General features: G+C 43.7%; 1 protein-coding gene across 1 annotated transcript in view; it reads right to left on the bottom strand.

The window, feature by feature from the left end:
- Positions 1–13,960: 13,960 nt before the first annotated feature.
- ddb1 (damage-specific DNA binding protein 1) overlaps positions 13,961–23,863 on the bottom strand; it is a 60,123-nt gene continuing 50,220 nt past the window's right edge. Inside the window, exons 23-27 of the mRNA XM_030089387.1 lie at positions 23,651–23,760; positions 22,883–23,052; positions 18,001–18,103; positions 16,840–16,963; positions 13,961–14,556 (exon numbers count right to left, since the gene is read on the bottom strand). Coding sequence (XP_029945247.1) covers positions 14,473–14,556; positions 16,840–16,963; positions 18,001–18,103; positions 22,883–23,052; positions 23,651–23,760 — 591 coding nt within the window. The 3' untranslated portion in view covers positions 13,961–14,472. The remainder of the gene's footprint in view (positions 14,557–16,839; positions 16,964–18,000; positions 18,104–22,882; positions 23,053–23,650; positions 23,761–23,863) is intronic.

The raw sequence follows: 23,863 nt of genomic DNA, 5'->3' as shown, positions 1-23,863 counted from the left end.
GGGGGACAACACAGTTCATCCCAGGACAATGTGGACTCTCACTCTCTTCAATCAGTGACAAATAGCTTTGCTTTTCTGTTTTTTTCCTTTTTTTTTTTTTTGGGAAAGACAAGAAACACTCAGACACACTTTCAGCAGCGAGGAGGAAATCAGAGGCGAGCAGCTGCTGCAGAGCACCAATAAAAACCCACACGGAGGGAAAAAAGGCACTTCCAGGGGCCTGAAGGCAGGTCCGCTGCAGCGCTGCTCTCACCGCGGCCAGGATAAGGAGCCGTGTTAACACACACAGTCCTCCAGGGCGGCGCTGCGACTGAACATTCACTGATGGGAAAGATTTAAAGCGAAGGTAATTCCTCCCTGCTGAAGCAGAATGAGATGTTCACCTGTAAAATATTTCATTATTAAAGAGTTCTCAATTAATTAGACCTTTTTCCACATTTCAAATTCTTAGAGTTTCTTGTTTCAGAACATAAAGGAATGATTCCATGTGTTTGGTTTAGTAGAGTCTAGTAAAATAACCATGAAATAGCAGTTTTAGTGAAAAGATCCATTCGCATATTTTCGTTTTTATTTTAGGAAAAGGCCTGGACCCAACAAACCAGGCAGGCGACTGACGTCAGGGAACCGCTGGAGAGTCGCTGTGATTTCTGAGTTTTAGCAAAGCCACTATAAAGACAAAGCAGAAACCACACTTTTTCTTTTTTTTTTTTTTTTTCCAACAGTTGTGTTGTGAAACACCACGAGTTCAGTAAATGTCCCCAGAAAATTCATTATTTACTGCTGTTTGAGGAGCGTTTGCCGAAAACCACAGAGCTGCTGCATGGAGTCCATACTGGAGGCTGATTCTCAGCGACACACACACACACACACACACACAGTATAAACAAACAAACATCTGAGAGGTCTGGGAAGCCGGCACAGGGCCGTCAGGTTGTTTTCTTGGGAATTTTTCAGAGTGAGCCGGCGAAGCGCTGGCAGTTGTCAAGCTGGGTCCCTCACTGCAGGAGCAGGAAGCTCATTTACCTGGAAAACCTTCAGCTGCAGGTAAACAGCCGTCATCCGCAAACCGCAGAGGATCAGGGGAAACGGAAGAGAGGCGTCTGAAGGAATATGGCTCCTTCACAATTCTGACTTTTATTCTTGGAAAGTGGCTTACCATAGCGAAAAGTGAAAATTCAAGGTTTAATGACAAAATTCCAAGGTTAAAGTCAGAATTTTGAGACTAAAGTTAGAATTAAAAATCTGGGATGCCAGTTGGAATTATTAGAAATAAGTTAAAATAAGAAGATAAGAAAAAAAAAATTAAATCTGCGGTTAAAGTTAGAATTCTGATCATTTGTGACTTTTGAAAAAAAAAAAAGAGAAAAAAGTCAGGATTCCTAAAACCACATTCAGAACTCTGAGATTCAAATTGGAATTCTAAAAAAAAAAAAAAAAAGAAGAAGAATTTAATTCTGTGGTTAAACTCCAAATTTTGAGAATAAAGTCAAAATGTTTTGGAGAAAAAAAGTCCCAATTTTAGTTCTAATTTTATAAAAATTCAGAATTCTAATATTAAAATCTGAATTGTTGGATACATAGCTGAATTCTGTGCAAAAAGTTCTAATTCCAACAATAAAGTTAGAATTCTACAAATAAAGTCAGAATTGTGGAAAGAAAGACAGAATTTTGCAGTAAAAAGTCTGGATTCTACAGAATTTTTTCAGAATAGTTCAAAACTCCACAGTTAAAGTGAGTATTGTGAGAAATAAGTCAGAATGTGAAAAAAAAAAACTAAACAAAAACAAAGGATCTTTTTCTAAAAACACTTCTTTGCATAAGAGACTTCTGTCCGTGTTAACGTCTGAACAGTCCTGAAGAACCTGCTCAGGTGAGAGGAGCAGCAGCAGCTCCAGGAATCAAACCGTGGTACCTCCACCGGGGGGCTCCGCACATCAAAGCCTCACACGCTTTTTTGGTGGCGGGAACGTTGAGGAGCTCCCTGCGGCTGCAGCGCGGTGGAATTAGAAGATGTGAGCTGTAGGTGTAGGTGGAGAAGAGAAGCCCGCCACGTCGGCTCGCGCTCCGCCAGACCAACACGCCTCAAACAATCTGAGGAGGAATTATCGGCCCGCAGCGGCGGAGTGGAATCAATACCAGACTCAGCGCGGAGTGGACGTTTCCCCGAGGTGCTGCTGCTAACTTCAGCCTTCCTCTGAAGCCTCACACACACACACACACACACACACACACACACACACACACACACGTGATAAAAGAGGGTTATTTTGAAATTGAAATGTTTCTTTATTTCTATTTGTCGGTGCACGCAGCTCAAAATATCCTGGGCTCCTCGCCGACGCCGCTGCAGCTGCTGGAGCAGCAGAGCAGGAGGGGTCCGTGGGAAACACGTGTGGGAGGCTGGAGCTAATAAATCACACAACACGCATGTTTCTCTGGGCTGCTGGCGCTGAGCTGCACACGCTGTTATTTATGATGGCTTCACACGTGCACTGAAGGCCTGTCCTGGTGTGTGTGGAGCAGCGGGAGAGCTGAGCTGAAAAGAACCCATTAGTCTGAAGAGACACACTTATTCATGCCACGATAACACACACGTAATGTGAACGTTTATGTTTCTTTTCCTGCAGTGTGCTCACATGAAGCCTAACCCCCCACCCCCTCCATAAATTATTCTGTTAAGTTACAGTAATTCATTACTTGTCTGAAAACATTGCTGACTACTACAAAAAAAAAAAACATTTTTTTCTTTCTTTTTTCATTGCTTGCAATTCTACCATCCTCCACTAGATGTCGCCTGCCAACGTCACCTTACAGGGAAGACAGAGTGACAAAATAGGTAACTGGGATTTGATTGCAGTTTGTAGTTTCTGGTTTAAGTCTGAAAAATTTGGAAGAGGAGAATTCCAATATTGATGTTTTCATATTTCAATATTTCATGATCTGATGATAAACTGCTGAGTCGTCTGGCATGGTTTAATCCCACCTGATTAAAAAAAAGGCTCCATTATCAGTCTGTCACTTTAATTTGTGTGATTTCCTCTCTTGGCGTGAAGCACACTGAAGTCACATGTACTCCTCACTTTGGGCCTGATTTAATGAGATATTATATAAACTGAAGCTCGCTCCAATAGACGGTGCTTTCAGTTTGTTGATCGGCTCAGAAAAAACTGCCATGAGTGAACTGTGTGCAAACAGGAGGATTTAAAACAGGGTTTTGCCTACATGAGGACGATCTGCCGTTTCTGTGTTTGTTCGTCACAGAGTGACTGAATGGAGTTGTGGTGAAGGGAGACACAAAAGATAATGAAGCATTTACAAGAAATAAGTCTAATTTCAGCAAAGAAAAAAAAGGGACGAATAGTCTGTGATGGAGGTGTTGATTGGTCGCTAAGTTCAAATCTGAGGTACAACCAATGGTGTCGTCCAGGATCTACAGGTATAAGGTGTATATCCACCTTTTTCCAGTCAGAATTTCATACACCCACTTCCAAATCTCCCATGATGCACCAGTATGCATTATTCCACAATTATATGGCAACGAGCAAATACCATGGACAGACGTTCACAAAATAGAGAACTACTGCCACTGTTTCCCCCCAAAAAATCTGGGCTGTTTTGAAAGAGAGAAAGAGAGCAAAGATCGAGAGTTTGTCCACTTCTTCAGGAGCAACACACCACTGGGTACAATACAGAGAACATCACAAAACAACAGTCTACAAACAAACGTTTAAGCAGAGAAGGTTCAATGACATTTCAATGTTTTTTGGCCTCAATTTCCAAAAGGACTCAATCCAGTCAGCATAAGTAGGAATCAACGTTTTCGGATTCCACAACACAACCGTTAAAGACGCTGAGGAGTCCCAGATGGTATTTACTGATATATTCTGAAATGCAAGTCACATGACGGGCCAAACAACCAAAGCAGAGTCACTTACAGTCCAGGAGATATGAGAAGTAACTACATCAGGTTTCTACACCTGAGGACTTTCTTCCAACACATACTGTTAATCTTGAAAGAAATGAAATAAACTGAAAGCGTTAAAGCACTTCGAGAACATCCTGGAGTGTCGGTGTAGTCCATTATCTGCTCTGACCTTTAACCTCAGCCTTCCACATAGTGGCTATCTCACCGGTCGTCCTCTCTGGAGCTGACATGATGCCTTTTTGTGTAGTTTATGTGTCGGACGGCACGGATTTCTCCCAGCAGACAGGAAAAGCCACAGGTGTTTTTAACATCTCATTATCAATCCACTGCTTTGCTGTTGTGCACATTTGGAAAACACTTGAAGTTAAAACGTGTAATAAAACCAACAGGGTGTGACTTGAAGGAGGAGATGAAGGAGATCCGTCTCTGACGGACACATTCTAACTGAATTCTTTCAGTAAAAAGATGGAAATCCATCCTTTTCTCCGTAGTGATGATAGAAAGTTCATCAGTAAACTTGGAAAAAGAAAAGCTGGCTCCATTAAACACAGCATAAATGCAGGCGGCTTCATTTATCTGTCCATTTTAGGAAATCTGTCTCCATTTATGCAGATGATGGTGTGATAAATCTACATAAATTGTGAGAGACATAAACACACCGAGTTCTACACTACAATGCTTTTTTGAATTTATGTATCCAATCAGTTCTGAAATTATTTATTTTTATGTATTATTATTTGATGTTTAAAAGCAATTCTAGCAGTTTTACTTTTTAAAGCCATTTTATATGATTCATTTGTTCAGGCATTTTTCCCTTTAAATTTAAGTTGATTTAGCTTTTTTTTTTTTTTTTTTTTTAGCTATTTGCCTTTTTTAATAGCCCTTTATTACCAGTGGAGATTTTTGCTCCGTTTACATGGTACTTAAACTGAAAAGGCATCATTTCTGAATTTTCATTTTGGAATAGTTTCCCGTTTAGACAGAAACCATCTGAAAAGGATGTCGCCAGAAAGACTGAAATGATGCAGTTTTCATGCTGGGCCACTGGTGGGTGCTGTTGGTGGGATACTGATTAACCCGCTGACTCAGGGCCCTTGCTTTCTTAGCTTCATTTTGTTGATACTGATATTTTATTGTTTTTATTAAATTTTTCTCATACTTTATGTTTTTATGTTTAGTTATCTATTCATGTGTAAGCCCTTTGTCACAGCGAAGGCCATTTTGAAAGTGTTTTATAAATTTAAGTTGAGTCGAAAACATAGGGTGCCAGGTCTTACTTCTTGGAGTTGTGCTGAAGAACTTCATAGAGATGCTTTCTGGAGTGTTCAGCCACATATTAATCCCACCCTAAGATCAGCAGTTCGCTTCCAGAGAGAAGCCCCGCCTCCCACACTGCTGGGGACCCACGTCAGACTGCTTTTAACACCATCCAGACGACACTTGTGAGAAAGTGAGGAAAACTTCAAGGGGTATGAATACTTATTCTGGGCATTGTAGAATTTTTGCCCACATTAACAACATATTTGACCATTTAGAAGTCACCCCTCTATGTAAAATCAATCAATGAATCGATCGACGAAACACTTTCACGTAGTGAAACGCGGCACAGAGTGTTCTAGATGGTAAAAAGAGGCGTATGAATGAAGGGACACCGTGTTCACATGGAAAAACAGTCATTAATACTTTTTTAATGGAGTTCAGAGACCAGCAGCGTGACTACATTAGTGAAATTAAAGAGTTTAAATGGATGTTAATTAAAATCCATATTGAATGGGAGAGTTTCCTTTGTTCCATAGACGTGAGGCTGGATGACGGAAATCTGTCCCTTCAGTTTGTCTTCAGATAAATAAATAAAAACGTGCAAAAATCCTGAAATTTTCTCTGTGTTGAAGACCTTCTTTTTGTAGTGTTCAGGTGTTTGTGTCTTGCTGCAGATTGGGTTCTTACTTCACATAAACATACATTTAAAAATGTATGAGAGGCTTCAAATGATTAAAAGCAGAAAGAATTGAATTTGGAAATCAATGAGGAGAAACGGCAGGATCTGAAGTGACGGCTTTAAACTTTTTCTGTGGAGTTTGTTTGAGTCTGGGCTGAAATCAAAGTATGAAAACAATCTCTCTCTGTAGTTTTCAGCGCCTGCAAACAGAAATGTTTGAACTTTTCAAAGCTGGGCGGATATGGCGGGAGGCTGAACGCTATTGTAAACACGTTTCAAACAAAAAGGAGCAAATTTCTCTTTGGTGGATTATTTCTTTGTGAAAACGCTTCAAAGTTGCATTTCAATAAACATTGCTATGTTTTAATTGCTTTTATTTGCTGCAAAGAAGTGAAACCAAATCAAGAAAAGTTTCAGACTCATTAAATACACTGCTAATAACCCAGGTTTACAAGTTACCAGCTAAACACAGCTAACTAGGGAATGACCGTTAAAATGGAATTTAAGGCCTAAATGGCGAAAGTAAGCAACATGCCTGAAAGGTTTTAAACAGCTAAATCCAAGATCGACTGGCCACTTATTGGCTAAAATGCTAAAACTAGTTAAATCAGGTAAAAAAAAGATAAAAGCAGCCAAAGAAAACAATTTATTGCAACAGTTAAAATGGTGAAACCTGCAAAATTCAGCTAAAACAGCAAAAATAAAAGTCAGTATAGGAGTTAAATGCGCTAAAAAAGCATAAAGCGGTAAAAATGGCTCAGATTAGCAGATAAACCATAAACAGGGGATCAAACAATAGAGTCAGTTTAAAAAAGGTTTAAAAAAAAAAAAGCTGCTTCAACTGTTTAAACAGCTAAGATGACCGAACCGAAACAGCTCAAGCTGATTTAAAGGGGCTGTATCATGCAAAATTCACTTTTTGTATGTTTTAACCTTGTTATATAGTTATGTACTCACCAAAAACACCCCCAAAGCATTTTTCCCTTCATGCCTGTGTGTTTGAGCTTTCCTCGTGTTTCTGCTGCTCAGAGAGGCAGCCCCTCCCGCACCCGTGAAAACTCTGTTTCCCACGTTCACGTCACACGGAGAAGACGGCTCCCCTGAGCCCCCCTCCTGCAGGCCCTCGGCAATCAGCGTTGCTGTTTTTTTGTAACTCCGATTACGGAGATAAACTTTAACCATCGTCTGATGGCAACAATCAAGCAAGAGCAAGAGTCTGAAGGGTCTGAAAGGTCTGAAGGGTCTGCGCTTGGTGAGTTTCTAACAGGAAAAGACGTTTTCGCGTGTCTTTGTGTATAGAGAAGCTAGAGCTAAAGAGCTAAAGCTAGCCAATGTATTTCTTTTGAAGTGCTGATTGGTTGAAGTTCGCTGTCAGTCAAAGTCCACAGGGGGAGAGGCGGGATTTCAGTGAAACAGAGCGTTTTCTCTTCCGGGTTTCAGAATTAGCCCCAGAAAATCTTTTATTTCACACAAAATGACTTTTCCTTAGCGCCAACAATAAACTATAACCATGTTAATGCCATTTCTAGGGTTTGGACTAGCTAAAAAAAAAGCATGATACAGCCCCTTTAAAAGAGTTGAACTATTAAAAACATTTTTTAAATCATGTTTTTCAGTTTTAAGATTCTGTTGTTATCTGTCCTTTTTTTTTTTTTTTAAAGTAGATTTAGTCGTTTCAGCCATTGTCAAGTGTTCAGGCAATTTTGCTGCTTCAGCTGTTACTCATTTTTCAGCCTGTTAGCTGCTGTTGCCTGATTTTATTTTTGCTTTAAACCATTTTTTTTTAACCATGTTCATTCTCTGACAGTTTTCCACCTTTAAACAGCAACACCTTCACAAAATAGCTTCAACAGTTAAAAATGATAAAGCAATTTGAGTAGGGAAGTGGCTTAAAAGGCTTTTAAAGGCAAAAACACAATAAAATATCTTTGATTCTGAGTAATAGTCGTTTGATTGCATAAGTATTACACATAATCTCGATAATCCCAGAAGATCTTACCCTGTGTTGTTTCCATATTGTTAGTTTACACAGTTTTCACATTATTTGGTGGGAAAAGGGGAAAAATGTTTTGTTACTCATCCCTCAGATGCAGGTTCCTTGAAAAACAGCAGTTTTAAAGGGGAGGTAATCAAGCTTTATTGTCAGGAAGTCAAGAAATCTGCCAACGGTTTGCGTAACCACACGGCAGCAACTGCATTTATTCACATAGCAAAAAAAAAAAAAAAAAAACCTGCCCGACGCTCATTATGATTGTTGACGGGATGCGAGAAACACAATCTGATGTTGAGCATAAAGAAACGCCGAGGTTTTTCACCCTTGATTTGACATTCATGTATTCCGTCAGTCAAACTGTTTGTTCTTCCCTCGGCGACCTCCGCTCACTCTCAGCACTTACATTATGCCGTTTCATTGTGGTGACAGACGCCGCCCCCCCGCCTCTCCCCAGAATTCAGAAAACAAGTTTAAATATGAAGAGGTGGAGAATGAAAACAATCTGGAGTGAGGAGAAACGAGGGCCGGCCAGCGTCAGGATGCTGAGACCAGGGCTTTTATAACAACTCTGATTTCCAGCAGGAGACTCAGACGAGGAGAAAACGAGGCAGATCCATCACCAGGGTTCAGAGCAGAGATCAGAATCCGGTTCAGTCTGACGATCGGGGTCAAGAGAACCTCGTTTCCACGGTTTCCCAAAATGCCCACCTATCGAATCGTTTTCCAAAAATGAAAAACGCGCCAACGAAACGTGTTTCTCAGAGTTTAGTCAGAACAGACTAACATCAGCGTGAGCACCCTCCACGCTGCGGCCAGGAGGCCGTTCAGGATTGACGAGCTGGTTTTCGCCCCTGCGGTGAACCGGAGCAGAGCTCAGTGGTGACCTACAGCTGAGATAAAGCGGTCTGGAGCCACGTGAGGCTCCTCAGCCCTTCTGCAGCGGCTCCCTGCTGCTTTCACACCACTGGATGCAACATAGACACATTTCACTTATTTCAGTTTCATTTTACAGACACAGCGGACTAATTTTTCAAGAACTGATTGCATATTGCGACGCCTATTATAAAATGCAGGTGTTCCACTTAGTGAAGAAAGTGTAATAATTTGGTCCATTATAGAATAAACCAGCATAATTGATGCCTTGAATACAAAAGCCAATATACAGTCAGAACATTAAGCGTTTCAGCCTCCAGCTGACATTATGGCTGGGATATTATTAAAGTTAGAAGCCAATCAGTTTTTCCACCAGTCGTTTCTTTTTTCTTGAGGAAATGAAGCCGGACTGTGCCGCTGACCGCATTTAGTGAGACTCGTTTCTTCACGATTTAGCAGAACTGTATGGAAATCAATTCCTGTGACACAATGTCTTGACTTGGAAGTGCAAAAAGTGTATAGAACTTATTTTATTCCTTTGAAAACTTTGCTTATTAAGCACATTTGGAAACAAACTTGCGAAACACCCACAGGGTCACCGCGTCTGGCGGGGATTTGAATTCAAACCCATTGATTCTGAGATCCGTCATTTTGCTGCTCAGCGTAAAGATCGGAGCTTCTGCCACGACCCTCATGTCAACGAACACCACGCAAGAAAACACAGGAGCTGCAGCTGAATGCAGGAAGAGCACCGACAGGAAAAACAACCACAATTCATTAAAAACCGCCACGTGTATTTTCACCGAGACACAACAAATTCAGTTTTAACCTGAATCTGGCGTTCTGTCAGGTGCTGCTGTAATTCTGATGAAGCCTTTTCACATGACGCCAGATGCCGACATGTCGACGCTCGGTTTATTCGACTAAACGTTTTCAGGACCTCACTTCACCGTTTCTTCCTCAGGGAGCCTTCAGCTGCAGCATGACAGTATTCAGTATCATCAGGCTCCAGAAACCAGCTGGACGTCTGAGTGGCAAGACTGAAAGAGCGGGAAAACGAGAGAAAGAACGAATGAACGGAAGAAAGAGGAGGAGATGAAGAAAATAGCTGTTTTTTTTTTTTTTAAATAAATAATGTTTTGCAAAGTCTGTAATACTCGGTGTGTCTTTAGCTTCTAGTGGATTTATAATAAGTACAGTGACTTTTGATTCAGGGTTGGACTCTGAAAATCCTATTAAAAAAATCTAATTAATTTTAATGTTGTGATGGTTTAACTTTCACCCTTTCAAGGCACCAATTTTGATTATTACACTTTCTTCCACAAAAGTTTAAACACCCACATTTTTACATAACTGTGTCAATATGTTGAAAATCTATCACATATTGCAAGAATGGCTTAAAAAAAACTGACACAAACAAAAACGTGGTTAAAGGGACTCAAGGCAACTTTACAAAATGTACCTCAGTGCTGCCGCGATAGGCGCTGTGGGGAACTGCAGCCACCGGCCAAGACGGCACGGGAGCGCGCACAAACATTTTACAGAATGTCCAGCTTCACAGCGCTGCACCAGGGATGCTCATGCTGTTTACTACGTCGTGGTTTACTGCAAGACCACAGTGCATATTATGTGATTTTTGTCAGCATCCGTTTTCACTCCCAAATGCAGCTGAAGTTCCCTCCATGAATCAAACGCATATCCAATATTTATTCGGGTGCCTGTCCGGCTTCGGTCATATTTTTTTTTTTGACTCACGAGATAACGCTGATAAAGTCCTTTTTTTCTTTGTGGTGGCACTTTTTTGTGGGATTTGAGTGGATGCAGGTCGTTTCATGGCTGCTGAAGAATCCATTTGTATCCCAGCAGTGTTTGAGTCCGTGTCCACGGCGGCCATGTTCTTCCTGTTACAGAGCTGTCGCCAACGCGCATACAGTGTCAATTTAGGAGGGTGTACCCAAAAGAAACCGGAATTTGGTCATAAATTACTAATAATAATTAGTTTCTTTGCTTGGAAAAACAGCAGCAGAAACACTCACCTTGTTGCAGCAAGCCTACAAGGATGATGCTCTGTGGAAGCCGCAGGTCCATGAGTGGTTCGGGCGGTTTGAGAAGGGCCAGATGTCCATTGAGGATCAGCCCACATCAGGACGACCCTCCACCTACCGCACAGCCGAAATTGTTGGGGAAATTGAAGCGGCTGTGATGGCAGATCGACGCCGGGGCGTTGGAGAGGTGGCTGATCTGACGGGGGTCTCCTGGGGTCCCTGCCAGAGGATCATAAGCCAGGATCTGGGGCCGTGCCGGGTCTTTGCCAAAATGGTGCAGTTTCTGACGGAGAATGGGATGACTGTCCTCCCCGATCCGAATTATTCGCTGGATCTGGCCCCATGTGACTTTTCCTTGTTCCCCAAGTTGAAGAAGCAGCTGAAGGGATGGCGGTTTGCAGACGAAAAGGAGGTGCAAAAAAAAAAAAAAAAAAAAACCCAAAGCAGCTCGTGTCCGGAGTTTTGAAAGAGAGAGGTTTTTTTTTAATCCAACCTCTCGAGGTTCCCCCTCGCTCTGCTTTCATGAGCGACCAAGCCACGCCCCTTTAATTGTGCACGCTATTATCCGTCGGGTGATCCCCTTTTATATTTGAATGGATACTATCGCGATGTTTCCAGCATGTTCCTGTTCAGCTATGTGGGTGCACACATCTTTAAAGTTACCTTCAGCGTGGACAGGGCAATAAAACAGTAAAACTGGCTATTATTTGAGTGTCTTGATAAAAGAAACAACAGTTTATGCCTCGTTTAATCGCGAGGGGGGCGTGGCCAGGCGACTCTCATTGAAATGTATTAGTTTAAAAAGAGTGACGTGGGACACGAAAAAACTGTGCAAGTCGTGCTCCCGGACACGATGCAATAGATTAATTAACGTGACTCATAGCACGAATTGCCGTGAGACTGGGTTGAAATGAGAGTCTCCGAGTCCTACAGCATCCTCCATGTTTAGCTGTTTACGGTGGATGTTCAGCAGACAGTGGATATATCCGAGGTAAGCGCGGCGGCTGCTGCGTAGCTAACTCTCCTCTGCCTGGGCGAGCGGCCGTGCTCTCTGGCTGCTCCACACTTTGATTGACAGCAGGACAAGGCGGAAGCTCGAAATCTATTGGCTGAAGCTGACCAGCGCTTTTTCGGATAACATGGGGGTCTATGAGACGAAGGCGGGGCTCATAAATAAATGTTTATATTGCTTTATGCTACTATTATATTGTAGTATCGAACCAGACTGACACATTTAAGCTCTGTTGAAAAATGATACATACGTTGGAAACGAACGGAAACTCCGGACACGAGCTTTAAAGGCACAATTACGCACGGGTTTGCCGACACATTTGTGAAGTGGGAAACACGGCTGGAGCGCTGCATTAATGCGAATGGAGATTATTTTGAAGGCGACGGTGGTGTTTTATTTTGAAATGTAAGAAATAAAAAGTTACAACCAAATTCCGGTTTCTTTTGGGCACGCCCTCGTACGTCACATCCCCACGATTGGGCGGGAAATTCGGACTCCGAACTGCAGCCAATTATGTGGCACACAGCCTGTATAAGGCAACAGACAGATACGCGGATTGGCCTGTTATTTTAGGTTTTTAATGCTTCACGGCCCATTAGCATTGAATAAACTGGAAATGCATGTGTAGTTTTTCACAAATCTTGCCTTAAGTCCTTTTAAGCTCTAAACACACGAGCGGTAACTCTCATGGAGCTCAGATCTCTTTTATAGAATAATTTCCTATCTTTGATTTTGTCAGTTTTAACCACAAATTCACCAAATATTACCCAATGAAGGGTTAATATGGATAAATAACTTTTACTGGAAAACAAGTTTGTTTTTTTTAATGTATATATTTACAGTCCTAATGGCCTCCGTCAGAAACCTGTCCTTGTTGTGTTTAAAAAAACTTCAGGTTCCTTCTGAACCGAGCGCAAACTGTGAAGCCAGAAAAACCGACGACGTTTGACGCATAAGAAGTTTTTTTTAGGCAGAGGAGGGAAACGAGGAAGAATGTCATGTTAAGCTTTAAATATTTCCTGAGCCGTCATGTGACCTCTGCAACTGACCTCTGAGCTGGAATTTCCTCCTGCCTCCATGCTTCTCATTCACCGACTCTGTTCATTATTTATGTGACAAAATGAGCCTGATGGCTGCAGATTTGGTGGCGTCGGTGCGATGTGGAGAAAATCCCATCCGCCTGGTTCCACAGCAGTCGCAGACACACACCTGATTCACTTCCACATGAAACGGAGCCTGTATTTGACCTCAAAACATCTGAACGCGTCAGTCTTTTCCCGCTTACTCCGCCCAAAAGCAGATCTGGTCTGTGACACAAACACAACATGAACACAACTTCCAGGTTTTTCCCCTCTCAGTTCGAGGCTTTCAAGCTCTTAAAACGTTGCTTTGTTGTGGAATTAAAGCATTTATTTTCTGAGATTAATTATTATTGTGAACAATGAGGGAAATCTGTATTACTGGTGTCCTTCAGTCCAGACATGTGGCTGCACGTTCTTCTAAAGCAGGATTCATGCCTCCTTTCAAAGCTCCTGTTGAGCAAACGGGTGAAGAGTGGATCAGTTTCTGGCTCTGTGTCAAAACGGCATCGATGTCCTGAATCACAAGCTGCTACTTTCTCCATCGATAAAAAACAACGGCCGCTCATTGTTCGGATCAGTACAACCCCGATAAGGATCGATGTTTCTCACAGCTCTGGACTCCAGGCTAATTTTATGGACGCGTGTGTGTGTGCAGACAAATCATTTTCATTTTTAATCTCTGAATTGTATTTAATCTGAAAGATGTGACGTCAGTTAAAATTATCAGGCTGCACGTTGGAACAGTGGGTGGCACATTGGCCTCACAGGGAGAATGTTGTGGGTTCGAGTCCTCTGTGGTCCAGGAACATGTGAAACGTGAGGTTAACCAGAGGTGTTAGTGTGTGTGTTTGCTCTCAGACGGGCTGCTGATCCAGCTTCACACACACACTCAGCTGGGAGCGGCTCCGTTCCGATGGAGCATTCAGTAAACGGACGGATCAGAAACAAATGTTGTCAAAGTTCATGAAAAATCGACGCTCGACTTCCTGAGCAAAGTGTTGGAGCAAAACAATCAAACCCTCTGCTGCAGAATCTGATCAATTCATCAGCAAAACTTTCCTTCCCCCATACAAATGAGTCAGAGACAGGTGTGAACTGTACTAAAGCAAAGTTTATTCAAATAAACAAAGAAAAAACATCACAAAGACAAAATAGCTATAAATCTATCATCTTCTTCATCGTCGTTTGCGTGCGTCTGACTTTAATAACAAACCTGAAAGGAGTAAATCAGACTGAAACAGAGGGAAGTGAAGGAGCGGATCATCCTCAGCCTGAGCGTTGGTTTTTTTCTGGGGAAAATTTATGTTCTGCTCTTCATGATCACGCATTATTCCACAATCACACACACACTCAAACACACGCAGACCAGCGTCTCCACTTTGGTCGCTCTGCTGTTTTAAAGCGGTTGTGCCACGTGCTTCGCCTGCAGCTTTCCCGCCATGCAGCGCCGCCGCCAGGGTATCGAGCAACCCGACGCTGAAGATCCCACACGCACACGCCGTTTATTTATAACTATTTACAAATCTGCAAAAAAAAAAAAGAGCTCCCCACAGCGCTCCGCTCCCCTCCCCCGCCGGCCGGAGGGGCTGGGCGGCGGCCGGGACTAGTGGATCCTCGTCAGCTCCTCCACGATCTTAATCACCTCGTCCACCGTGGCTTCGCGCTTCATGCCGCTGCCGTCATCGATCTGAAACCCAACCACACCAAGCCGTGAGCCGAGCCGAGCCGAGCCGCCACTCTTCGGCCTTCCTGACACTTTCTCCACCTGAAGTAATCCTCCCTCTGTTTTGACAGCGATCAGCAAGTTTCCACATCCGCCGCCGCTCTCGCTTCAGCGTTGTGTGCAGACTCCAATTAAACGTTCTCGCTGAAGCATTCAGCGTCAGCCGGGGACGCAATCAACAAAATTAATGAACCGGTGAGTCTTTTGAAAATCAAATAGTCTCTTAAGACACTTTTGATGCAAACAATGTCAAACCTTTGGCAACTCCCTGCGGTGAGGCGGCTTTAACTTTCTGTCCTCACACTGCAGACTGCGGTGGCGCGTTAGGATCTTTACACAGATACCTCTCACACTGAAGGCAGAAATATTGGATCCAAATACAAAACACTGAGTATTTTCATGTTCAAAAAAGGAGTTTAAACAAAAAGCAATATTGGTTGATCAACAAATAAATTAAGCAAAAAAACTTGCCTTTTTGTTTGCAAGTAGACTAGTCGGACATTTTTATCAGTGTGTGACCAGCAGAGCTTTTGAAGTGTTGGGACTTCCACTGAGCGTCGTGTGAGCCGCTTTATTCTGTCCACTTAACTCACAGTCTGTCGTTGTGACTGTCGAGGACAAAATAACCTCGTTCCATTCTGGAGCGTTTCTTGGTGCAGACTGAAGTTTTCTCTGACAACTTAAAAAAAAAGAAAAAGTTGTTTGAACAATTTTTTGAATTTGGCTGGAGCAACGGGATTTTTCCACCGCAAGAACTAAGTCAAGAGGCTCATTTCAGTTCATGAATATGGAGGAAAAAGGTGAGTCAACCTTCCAGATCCTCACTGATTTAGGTGTACGCATTTGATTTTATCTCATGTTTTCTGCTGGGAGAAAAACAAGCAAGTGAACAACTGATGCAACATATTTCATTTTAACTTGAGGAGGATATTGGCTTTCAAGGAGAGTCTCCTGATAAAAACACCGTCCAAATAATTCAGTCGCTCTATATCAGCTGTTCTTAAAAGGCAACCAGGGAACAGCCTTTGTTTATGGGCTAAAATTAAATGTTTTAAACTCAGTTTAAAGGGAAAAAAAGAGGCTCAAGGGAGAACATTAAAGCTGTTCCTGCCAAAAGTGATGCTGCCACCTGTTCTAGGATGAACGTTATCCGAACCTCCCACTCAGTCAGCAGCTTAAAAACTGTCCAAAGGGCTGCGCAAAGTTCAACAAGGCTCAAAGACAAAAAAAACAAAGTGGGTTTATTTCTTCAACAGATGCTTCTGTTGGATGTCTGGACAAATTAAAAGCTGGAAAAACTAATTCTCTGAACAAGTATCCATCACCGGTCAGTGGACAAGCAGTGATAACAGAGCTTAATCAGGGAAGCGCTGCGTTTCCACGACGACGAGGGAAGAGATTTTCTTCCACGGATGCTGAGAGTAACAGTAAAAGCATTCTGATATCGAGGGCGTCGTGTTTCCATGACGACATAGCGATAACGATGGGGAGCGTCTTGTTTATGTGGCTAAAGCTGAAGTTTTATTTTAGGAGCTACTTTGTTCAGTTGCACAATCACAGTTTTATTAGAGAGGGAGGCAGCATTGACATCACTTCATATGAGTTGTTGAGAGTTATGAGTTTATTAAATTGTCAGGAAATGTCCTTTTCTGAGTGTCTCTGATTTGATCTGGTTAACCTCATTAAACTGGGGAGAAAGTTCACTCCTGAAACTGGAAAAGGTGAACTGTTTTGAATTGAATGATTTTGTAATAATATATAAATATAACTGAACTAAGCAGGAGGGAGAGACGAAGCACTCCGCTGCGCCCGCACTCTTGTTTTCATGATTTACCCTTGTCTTGTTCCGTCATCTCTGTGATGATTTCAGAGGGTTTCAGTTTCAGTTTTAATTTAGTTGACAAGACGCGAGTTGGGATAAAGAAAGGCTTCTAGAGATGAGGAACCAGCTTCAATGTGAGACGATTGAAAGAAAATACTATAAATGTTTAATTGAAGTTCTGGGGAAGAAAGATGTGCAACAGAGGGACTGCAGTGTTGAATAATTTCAGCTCCATTTGTAGACAGTGTTATTAATCTTGAGAGATCTATAGGAATATACAATGCTGTGTCCTTAAAAGAGTCCTGAATAAGTTAAGCTTGTCTGGGTCGATGCGTTTATTAAATCCTGCCCCAGTGGAGGCCTGTGCAGGTGAAAGGCTCTGCCTGCATGTGTAAGCGTGGATGAGAACGAAGCGAGGCCCTGACCTGCAGAGTGCTGACGACCTCCTGCATCTTGGCCCGGCCCAGATCCAAGAAGCTTTCAATCAGGTCCCCGTCGATGAATCCCGTGGCCTGCTCCGTCTTACGCTCCGTGTGGAAAGACCTCCAGGTGCGGCAGAGTCAAGGAAAATCAATAGCAGTCTGCTGCTGCATCACCTGAGGGCCGCTCCTCAGGTAAACCGACACAGGTTTTCACCTCCGGCGCCGTCCACGCATATTCAACAGGACGTGAAGGGAGTCTAATAGAAACGGCTCTCCAGACGACAAGGGGGGCTCGGGGAAGAAAGCTGCCTTCTCTTCTAAACAACTGAAGAACTGCAGCTTCAGAGAAACAATACAGCGGAATCATTTCACGGTGAAAGAGACAAACTTCACAACGCAGTGAAATCACGGCTTTCAACTGCATGAAAACTAAAACTTTCACTAATTTGTTGTGATTTCTGTCAAATCAGTTTGAAATGTGGCGAGAATTCTCTTCTCTCTGGAAAACCAAACAGTTTGGTTTACAGGATGTACAGTAGAGTCAATTCCTAATAGTTCAATCACTTCTGATCCTTCGACAGTACAGGTTGTTAATTCACCACTGCACTGGTCTTTATTCTCCTCCAAGCCAACTTCCAACTGAGCAAACTGTTAGTTTCACAGTGAATTGGAGGATTACGGTCATTTTAAGCATATTTTAAATTGGCAAAACTACTCTGAAGGAAAACGTTATTTACGTTTCAGAAGACGTTTCTCACCTTTCCCGGTTTCAAAGTCACAGCGGCTTCGAAAAGTTCCTCGCCGGGATCCTTGTTTTGAAAAAGCTGCATTTTCAGTGACACCTGAGTCGCTTTCATACCACTGAAATAACAACAGGTGATTGATCTGCAGAAAAGCACACGCGTGCACGTGCAGAGGTCTCAATGGGTTAATCTTCTGTTGTTCCCCTAATTGCGTGGTATTTGTCACACGGGCGGCTTTGCGTCCCGTCTAATGAGCTGATACGGTGAAGTGGCCAGGTACAAATCGCTGAATGCAGGAAATGTCGATGCGGCACCTTTGAAGCCAATTAAAGCGCCCGACGTCGCCTTGTTACTCGCGTTTCAGGCGCCTGCCGGGGCGGGTCGCCCCCGCCGCCGTGACAGATGGCGATGAGAAGGATATAAGCTGTGCTCGATCTTGCCCACGCTCTTGATGACCTTGTTGAGGCGGTTCTGCAGGTCCAGCAGGAGGCTGTACCAGCCCTCGGAGAGGGACGTCACCAGACCTGCGACACACACGAAAACACACACACACATACACACACAACGCTGAAGTTTTGGAGACATAAAGAAAGATTTACATCTCTGTGGAACCGATGCTAAACACTTGTGATTCCTCAGGAGCGAGAGGGGAGATGCGAGCTCGAGGAGTCACAATAAAACTCCTAACCGCTGCCTAATAAATAAATAAAAAGATCATTAGTGTGACTTCAAAACTACTCATGCAAGTTTGATGCTTGTATGCCGGGACTGTGTCGGGAGTGAAATAGCATGATATCGATGGCTGAATAATTAAAGACGTTTCCAAACGGCGACATCTGGAGAGCCATTCTGGAGTAAATCACAAAGCTTTGTGGGAGCGCCGACTTCGCCCCGCTAGTAAAAATTGAAGTTGTGTGACACTGAGTGCGTTGCTCCGCTGCTCCGGGGGAGGTAATCTGCACTCGAACTGACAGCACGCGCACACACACACACACACAAAAAAAAAACAGGCAAACTTGTGGAACAAAGACTGGCAGTGATTTGTGATGCAGAGCCGGTTTCTGCACATGAAGCCATTAGAGTGTTTGGGGACGAGCCGCCGGCAGCAGAACAACGGACAATTACACTCATCAATTTGCAGGACAGTTTCTGATTTGCGAAGACAATTGTTGTTTTGGGTTTCCCAACACAACAGGAAGACACGGTGCGTGGAGACGGGCTGAGGAGAGGTGTTTTTTTTTTTTTTTTTTTTCTCCACGGTTAACGTCACGCCGTCGCTCTGCTCTGTCTTCACCTGCATGCAGGAAGCGCCGCTGACGGATTGATTTCCGATCGGCCGTCTTGCTGCAGCAGATACCCGGGAGTGAAACGGTTTACGCGCCGTCACCGGCAGACACCTTCCACATGTTTGCAGAAGCGGCACGTTGTGCTAACACGCCGGCTGAAACCGACAGCGTCGCGGTGTCAAGTCACAGTGTACTCACACTCACACTGCGAGTGTGAGCGGAGACAGGCGAGCTCGGGTGGCTCTGCACTCGCTGCACCGGATCATTTATCAGGAACACACTTCTAACACAGCATTAAAAAGTTACTCATCAGGATGGGTATCGATATCTCGCTTCCAGAGCTCCAGCCTCTTTTATTAATGCGAGTTTGGTGCTTTGTAAAAAAGAAGCTGAAATCCAAATCTGAAAACCTTAAAACTTTTTGTTTCCATCGATTTGTCGTCACTTCTCCTTTTATCTATCCGTCCTGGGTTCATTACCTGCTCCTCATATTACTACGGAGCGTAATCTGATCAACAATCTCCTCCCATGGAAAGTATCTACACTGTGTGACGAAGCCGGTGCCAAAGCAGAAGAGACAGAGCATTTCTGTTCAGGTCTTTTAGATTAGTGCAGCTTGAGTTCATTTTGCCGATAGAAAAGAGACGAAACAGAAAAACATCAATGAGAGACGATGAAAAGTCTGCGTCACTCTTCAAATGAACCCATCAACAGAGAAACTTTTTGTGCCAGTTTTCTTTGTCTGAAGTTAAAATGAGGCTTTTAGAGTTGCGTGGTGATGTGGAATATTGAGGTTCCAGGGTCAGATTTACATTTCCAGTTCCTTTAAGCACACGGCGCTGGTGGGGGGTTCAGACCGAGCCCACGTCAGAGGAGTTAACGAGGCCTCATAAACTCTGATTGCTTGACATCCCCAGACGCCACGAGGCCAACAACAGATGCTATTCTGGGGATTGTTGCTTCTGTATAAACTGAGGAAGACCGAATGTGTGAGACTTACAGCTGCTGCTTTGCTCTCACACATGCTGACGTGTTTGTATTCGCTGCAATTCTAAATAAACGCCGACATCTCCAACTCTGCCTCACAAATTTCCACAGCAGAAGCACAACAGGGCTTTGCATTGAGTTAAATTAAAACCAGAGTTAAATAACTTTTTAATAATTTGACAAATTTCATCAAGTTGATCCTTTTTTTTTTTTTTTGGTCGGGTTTCAACACCCTCGATACAAATGTCATCGCTTTTACTACCAGAAGAGCGAGAAGATTAATTCTAATCAATTAGAAATCCAAAGCTTTCTCATCACCGGATGAAAGATATTTCAATCCTTACGAGGCAGCAAAACCGAAGTCTGCAAAATCTCGGGTTCACTCTAAGAAATGTTTGAAAGGAAGAATCTCCAGCTGATTTCTCTCTGAAGTTTGTCCGGAGAACTCAGAACTCTGCGTCATGACGGTAGCTGATTAATACAAAGAAGATCCGATGCTGTCTGGTGATGAGCTGACTCATCGTTTGTTTTTCCCTATTTTCATGTGTGTATACGACTTGATGTTTTTCATTTTTAATATATTTTTCTAACCTTGAGGTGTACTGTTCATTGTTTTTACCATATTGGCCAACAACATATTTTCTTTCATATCACTGTAACGACAACAAAGAACCTCAAAGTGCGTATAAATACCTTGATATCAAACCTATCAGAATGGAGGCATTTTTTTCTGAAGTCAGACGGATCCATCGGTAAAGTCATCGATTCAATTTTACACAAGAACAGTCATAAAGCAGCGGTGTGGAACTCATTTCAGCTCCCGGCCTCATGCAGCCCGACTTCCTCTGCAGTGGGTCGGACTGAAAAACCATAAAAACCTTATTTTCCCCCCCAAAACCAAATAACTAGAAGAGAAAATTACTGTAATCTCAACATAAAGCCAATGAGAATGATACAGTGGAATGTCCAAAAACCGTCTCCTCTAATTAAAACAGTCTGCAGCAGGTTGGCTTTGAGCCTGGTTTGGGCCTCAGTGCCGTGTTCAATATTCATTACATAAAAATCTGTTTCCTGTTTTTGACGGGCCGGACTGGAGGCTCCTGCGGACCGGTTCTGGAGAACTAAACCAAAGTGAGTGTGAGATAAGTTGGTGTTTTTGATAGTTAGTGTGCCCCAGCAGCTTCTTCGCAGAAACATCTAATTCCTCACAGCATCTCGAGGAGCAATAAACAGCAGCGCCGCCATTTATCTTCATCACACGCTGCTGCTCACCCTGCTTCACAACAGACTTCAACCCCACCCCGTGTGAACAACAGCGCCTCTTCTCCTCTGCCGCCGAACTTTGTTCAGAGACTTTCTGGAGAAAGCGTTGAGGTGGAATAATGCGGCGCGTCGTGTCTTGATGCTCCGGCAGGACTCGCCGCTCCGTCTAAACGACGCGCTCCTTGTTTTCATCTCTGTCATCGTTACTGCCAGGCTGAACGTATCTGCTTTAGATCAGAGTAATGAGGTGGAACGCCGTGATTTCTCGGCCTCGTCCCAAATGGAAACATTAGTTTCCATTCAAAGCGACGCCGTTTGCGACGCTCCGGCTCTTTCCCGCCGCCGAACGCCCACGAGCGGAGGAGGCGCGCCGGGCCGAGGCGGATTTAATCTGCAGACGATACGTCACAATCTGAAATGGGAACACGCGTCTTCATGGAAACCGTCGCTCTCCATTACAAAATGGAAACTAATTGGGCGGTTTTTCAGTTCAGAACAAATGTTTCTGACAGATTTCTGTGCACTCTGGTCTGAAGTCTTATTGCAGGAAGCGGATTACTGGAAATGTGGCGGAAGAGAAGTTTTTCTGTGCAATCGGCTGGTTATTTTACAAAACGAATGAAGAGTTTTCACAATTAAGTGCCAGTGCTTGAAGTGTTCTCTGGAGCTATCTTAAAGAGCTGTTAGTGTCGTATTACCCAGCAGAACTCGGAGTGCTGCCTGCTGAAGGCAGAGCTTTCAGCTTTAAGGCTCCACTCGTGTGGAACCGGCTCGCAGGTTCAGACTGGGAGGCCGACGCGGTCTTTACTTTTAGTGTTAGATTTCAAACTGTCCTATTTAATGAAGCTTACAGCTCAACCTGGTTCAGACCATTTTCTAGTGAAGCTGCTGTCGGTTTAGACTGCTGGAGATCGACGCTGAGCTTCTGTCCTTTCTCACTCCACATTCAAACATGTTTCACCATTCCATGTCACTAACGCTCTTTCGCCTGTATCTTCTTCTAAAGCTAACTCGCTTGAAAATCAGACTTTTGTGATTCCATTTTATTCCACAAGGTGGCGTAGGGAGGGAGTCACGGCCATTACTCCTGATTTCAGTCCAAGAGGAATAAGAGGAGACAGACAGAGGCACGAGAAAGAATAAAAAGTTTGATATGATGATTATACAACTGCTGGAGCGCTGAGGAAACGTGACTAACAGGTTAATTAATTTAACTGTGATTTAAAGAATTTCCATCGAGAATTATTAAAATACTTCTATGCATCTTGCTTAAAGCATTTTTTCCCCCTTGAGTATCAGTTTAAGTAAATAAAGTGGCCAAAGTTTGGGAAAAAACAAGAATGCCTTGCACAGTGTGTATTATCAGATTACTCGAATGACTGAAATATCAAGAAGATTACTCAACTTCAAAAGGAATCAGCGGCTGCAGGCCGACTGCAGCGCTGTCTGCAATCATGCTGCAAATGTGAAACGACCGATTTCAATAATAAAGGGAAAGCGATGCTCATTCATAAAAAGTGTGTGGATTCCTAAAGCAAACAAACATTTAATTGATTAACTGCACTAATTAGAATGACATATTCTAGATGTCATGTGAATAAAGTGTCTGTTTGCTCTGCAACTTTCTGGTGACTTGTTCAGTGTGTAACATGAATTCCATGCTGCTGCAAAACGGTGCGGCAGCTCGAGACAATGAATGAATGACATGATGTTCTGCGTGTGTGTGTGTGTGTGTGTGTGTGTGTGTGTGTGTGTATATACACTCACCGATCATGCCGTTAACCGTGCCGAACAGCACGGAGCCCTGGGTGGGCGTGGAGCTCTCGCCCAGGTTCTGCAGCACCAGCGAGCCGTGGCAGAAGACGTTGACGAACTCCCCGAGGTGGAAGACCCCCACCTCCTGCAGGTGCTGCCGCTCCTCGTCCGTGGTGGCCGCGCTGGACGCCGCACGCGGAGACACGAGCACACGGAGCAGAGATTACAAAGAGCGAAGTGGGAGGAAGACGAGTCGTGACACTGAAATCAACAAGTGGCGGCGAAAGAAAAGCAACAATGGAGGAGAAAGACAAACGGCTGGGGGGGGGGGGCGAGATCGATCGGTTAAGCAACGGGAAAACACGAGAGGCAAAGAAAGCAGACGTGTTGTGAAAGGTCAGAGGATGATAGAGGAGTAACAGATGAAATGGTGAGAAACAGTGAAGGAGGCAACGGGAAGAGAGGCGGCGTACAGAAGCAAAGGTCAGAGGCGCTGAGAGGTGTGAGCTGATGAATTAGGTGGATAATGAGCGGCGGCGTGAATGTATCGCATCCCTCTTCCGTTTCCCTCAAAGTCAACAGCGGTTTAACAGTGGCATTACTGAAGAGAGTAATGTGTCTTTGTTTTCTAAACAAATGTACGAACGTGGCGTGCCGGAGGAAGCCGCGTCGCGACGACGGAACGCTGCTTCACAGGTGATTCACACTCTTTCAGTCAGCTGGACTGCAGACCTGCAGTAATCACGTCGCTCACGCAGTTCCACTTCCTGTTTGTCTCACCTGTCCTTTTGGCAGACAAACAGGTTGAAGGCGTTCTCCGCGCCCAGGAAGTTGTCGTCGTCCAGGATCTCCACCGCGCTCATCCAGTTGGGATTGAAGTCACGAGCGATCTGTCAGGGAAAACAACGAGCAGCGTGAAGCCGGTCGATGGCGGGGCGGCTGTTCTCCGCAGGAAGACACCGCATTATCTACGAGAGAAGACGCTCCACGAGC

Source organism: Salarias fasciatus, chromosome 1, assembly GCF_902148845.1.
Source record: "Salarias fasciatus chromosome 1, fSalaFa1.1, whole genome shotgun sequence".
Taxonomy (NCBI): Eukaryota; Metazoa; Chordata; class Actinopteri; order Blenniiformes; family Blenniidae; genus Salarias; species Salarias fasciatus.
The sequence above is the reverse complement of the archived record's forward strand: the minus strand, read 5'-3'. Positions and strand labels throughout refer to the sequence as shown.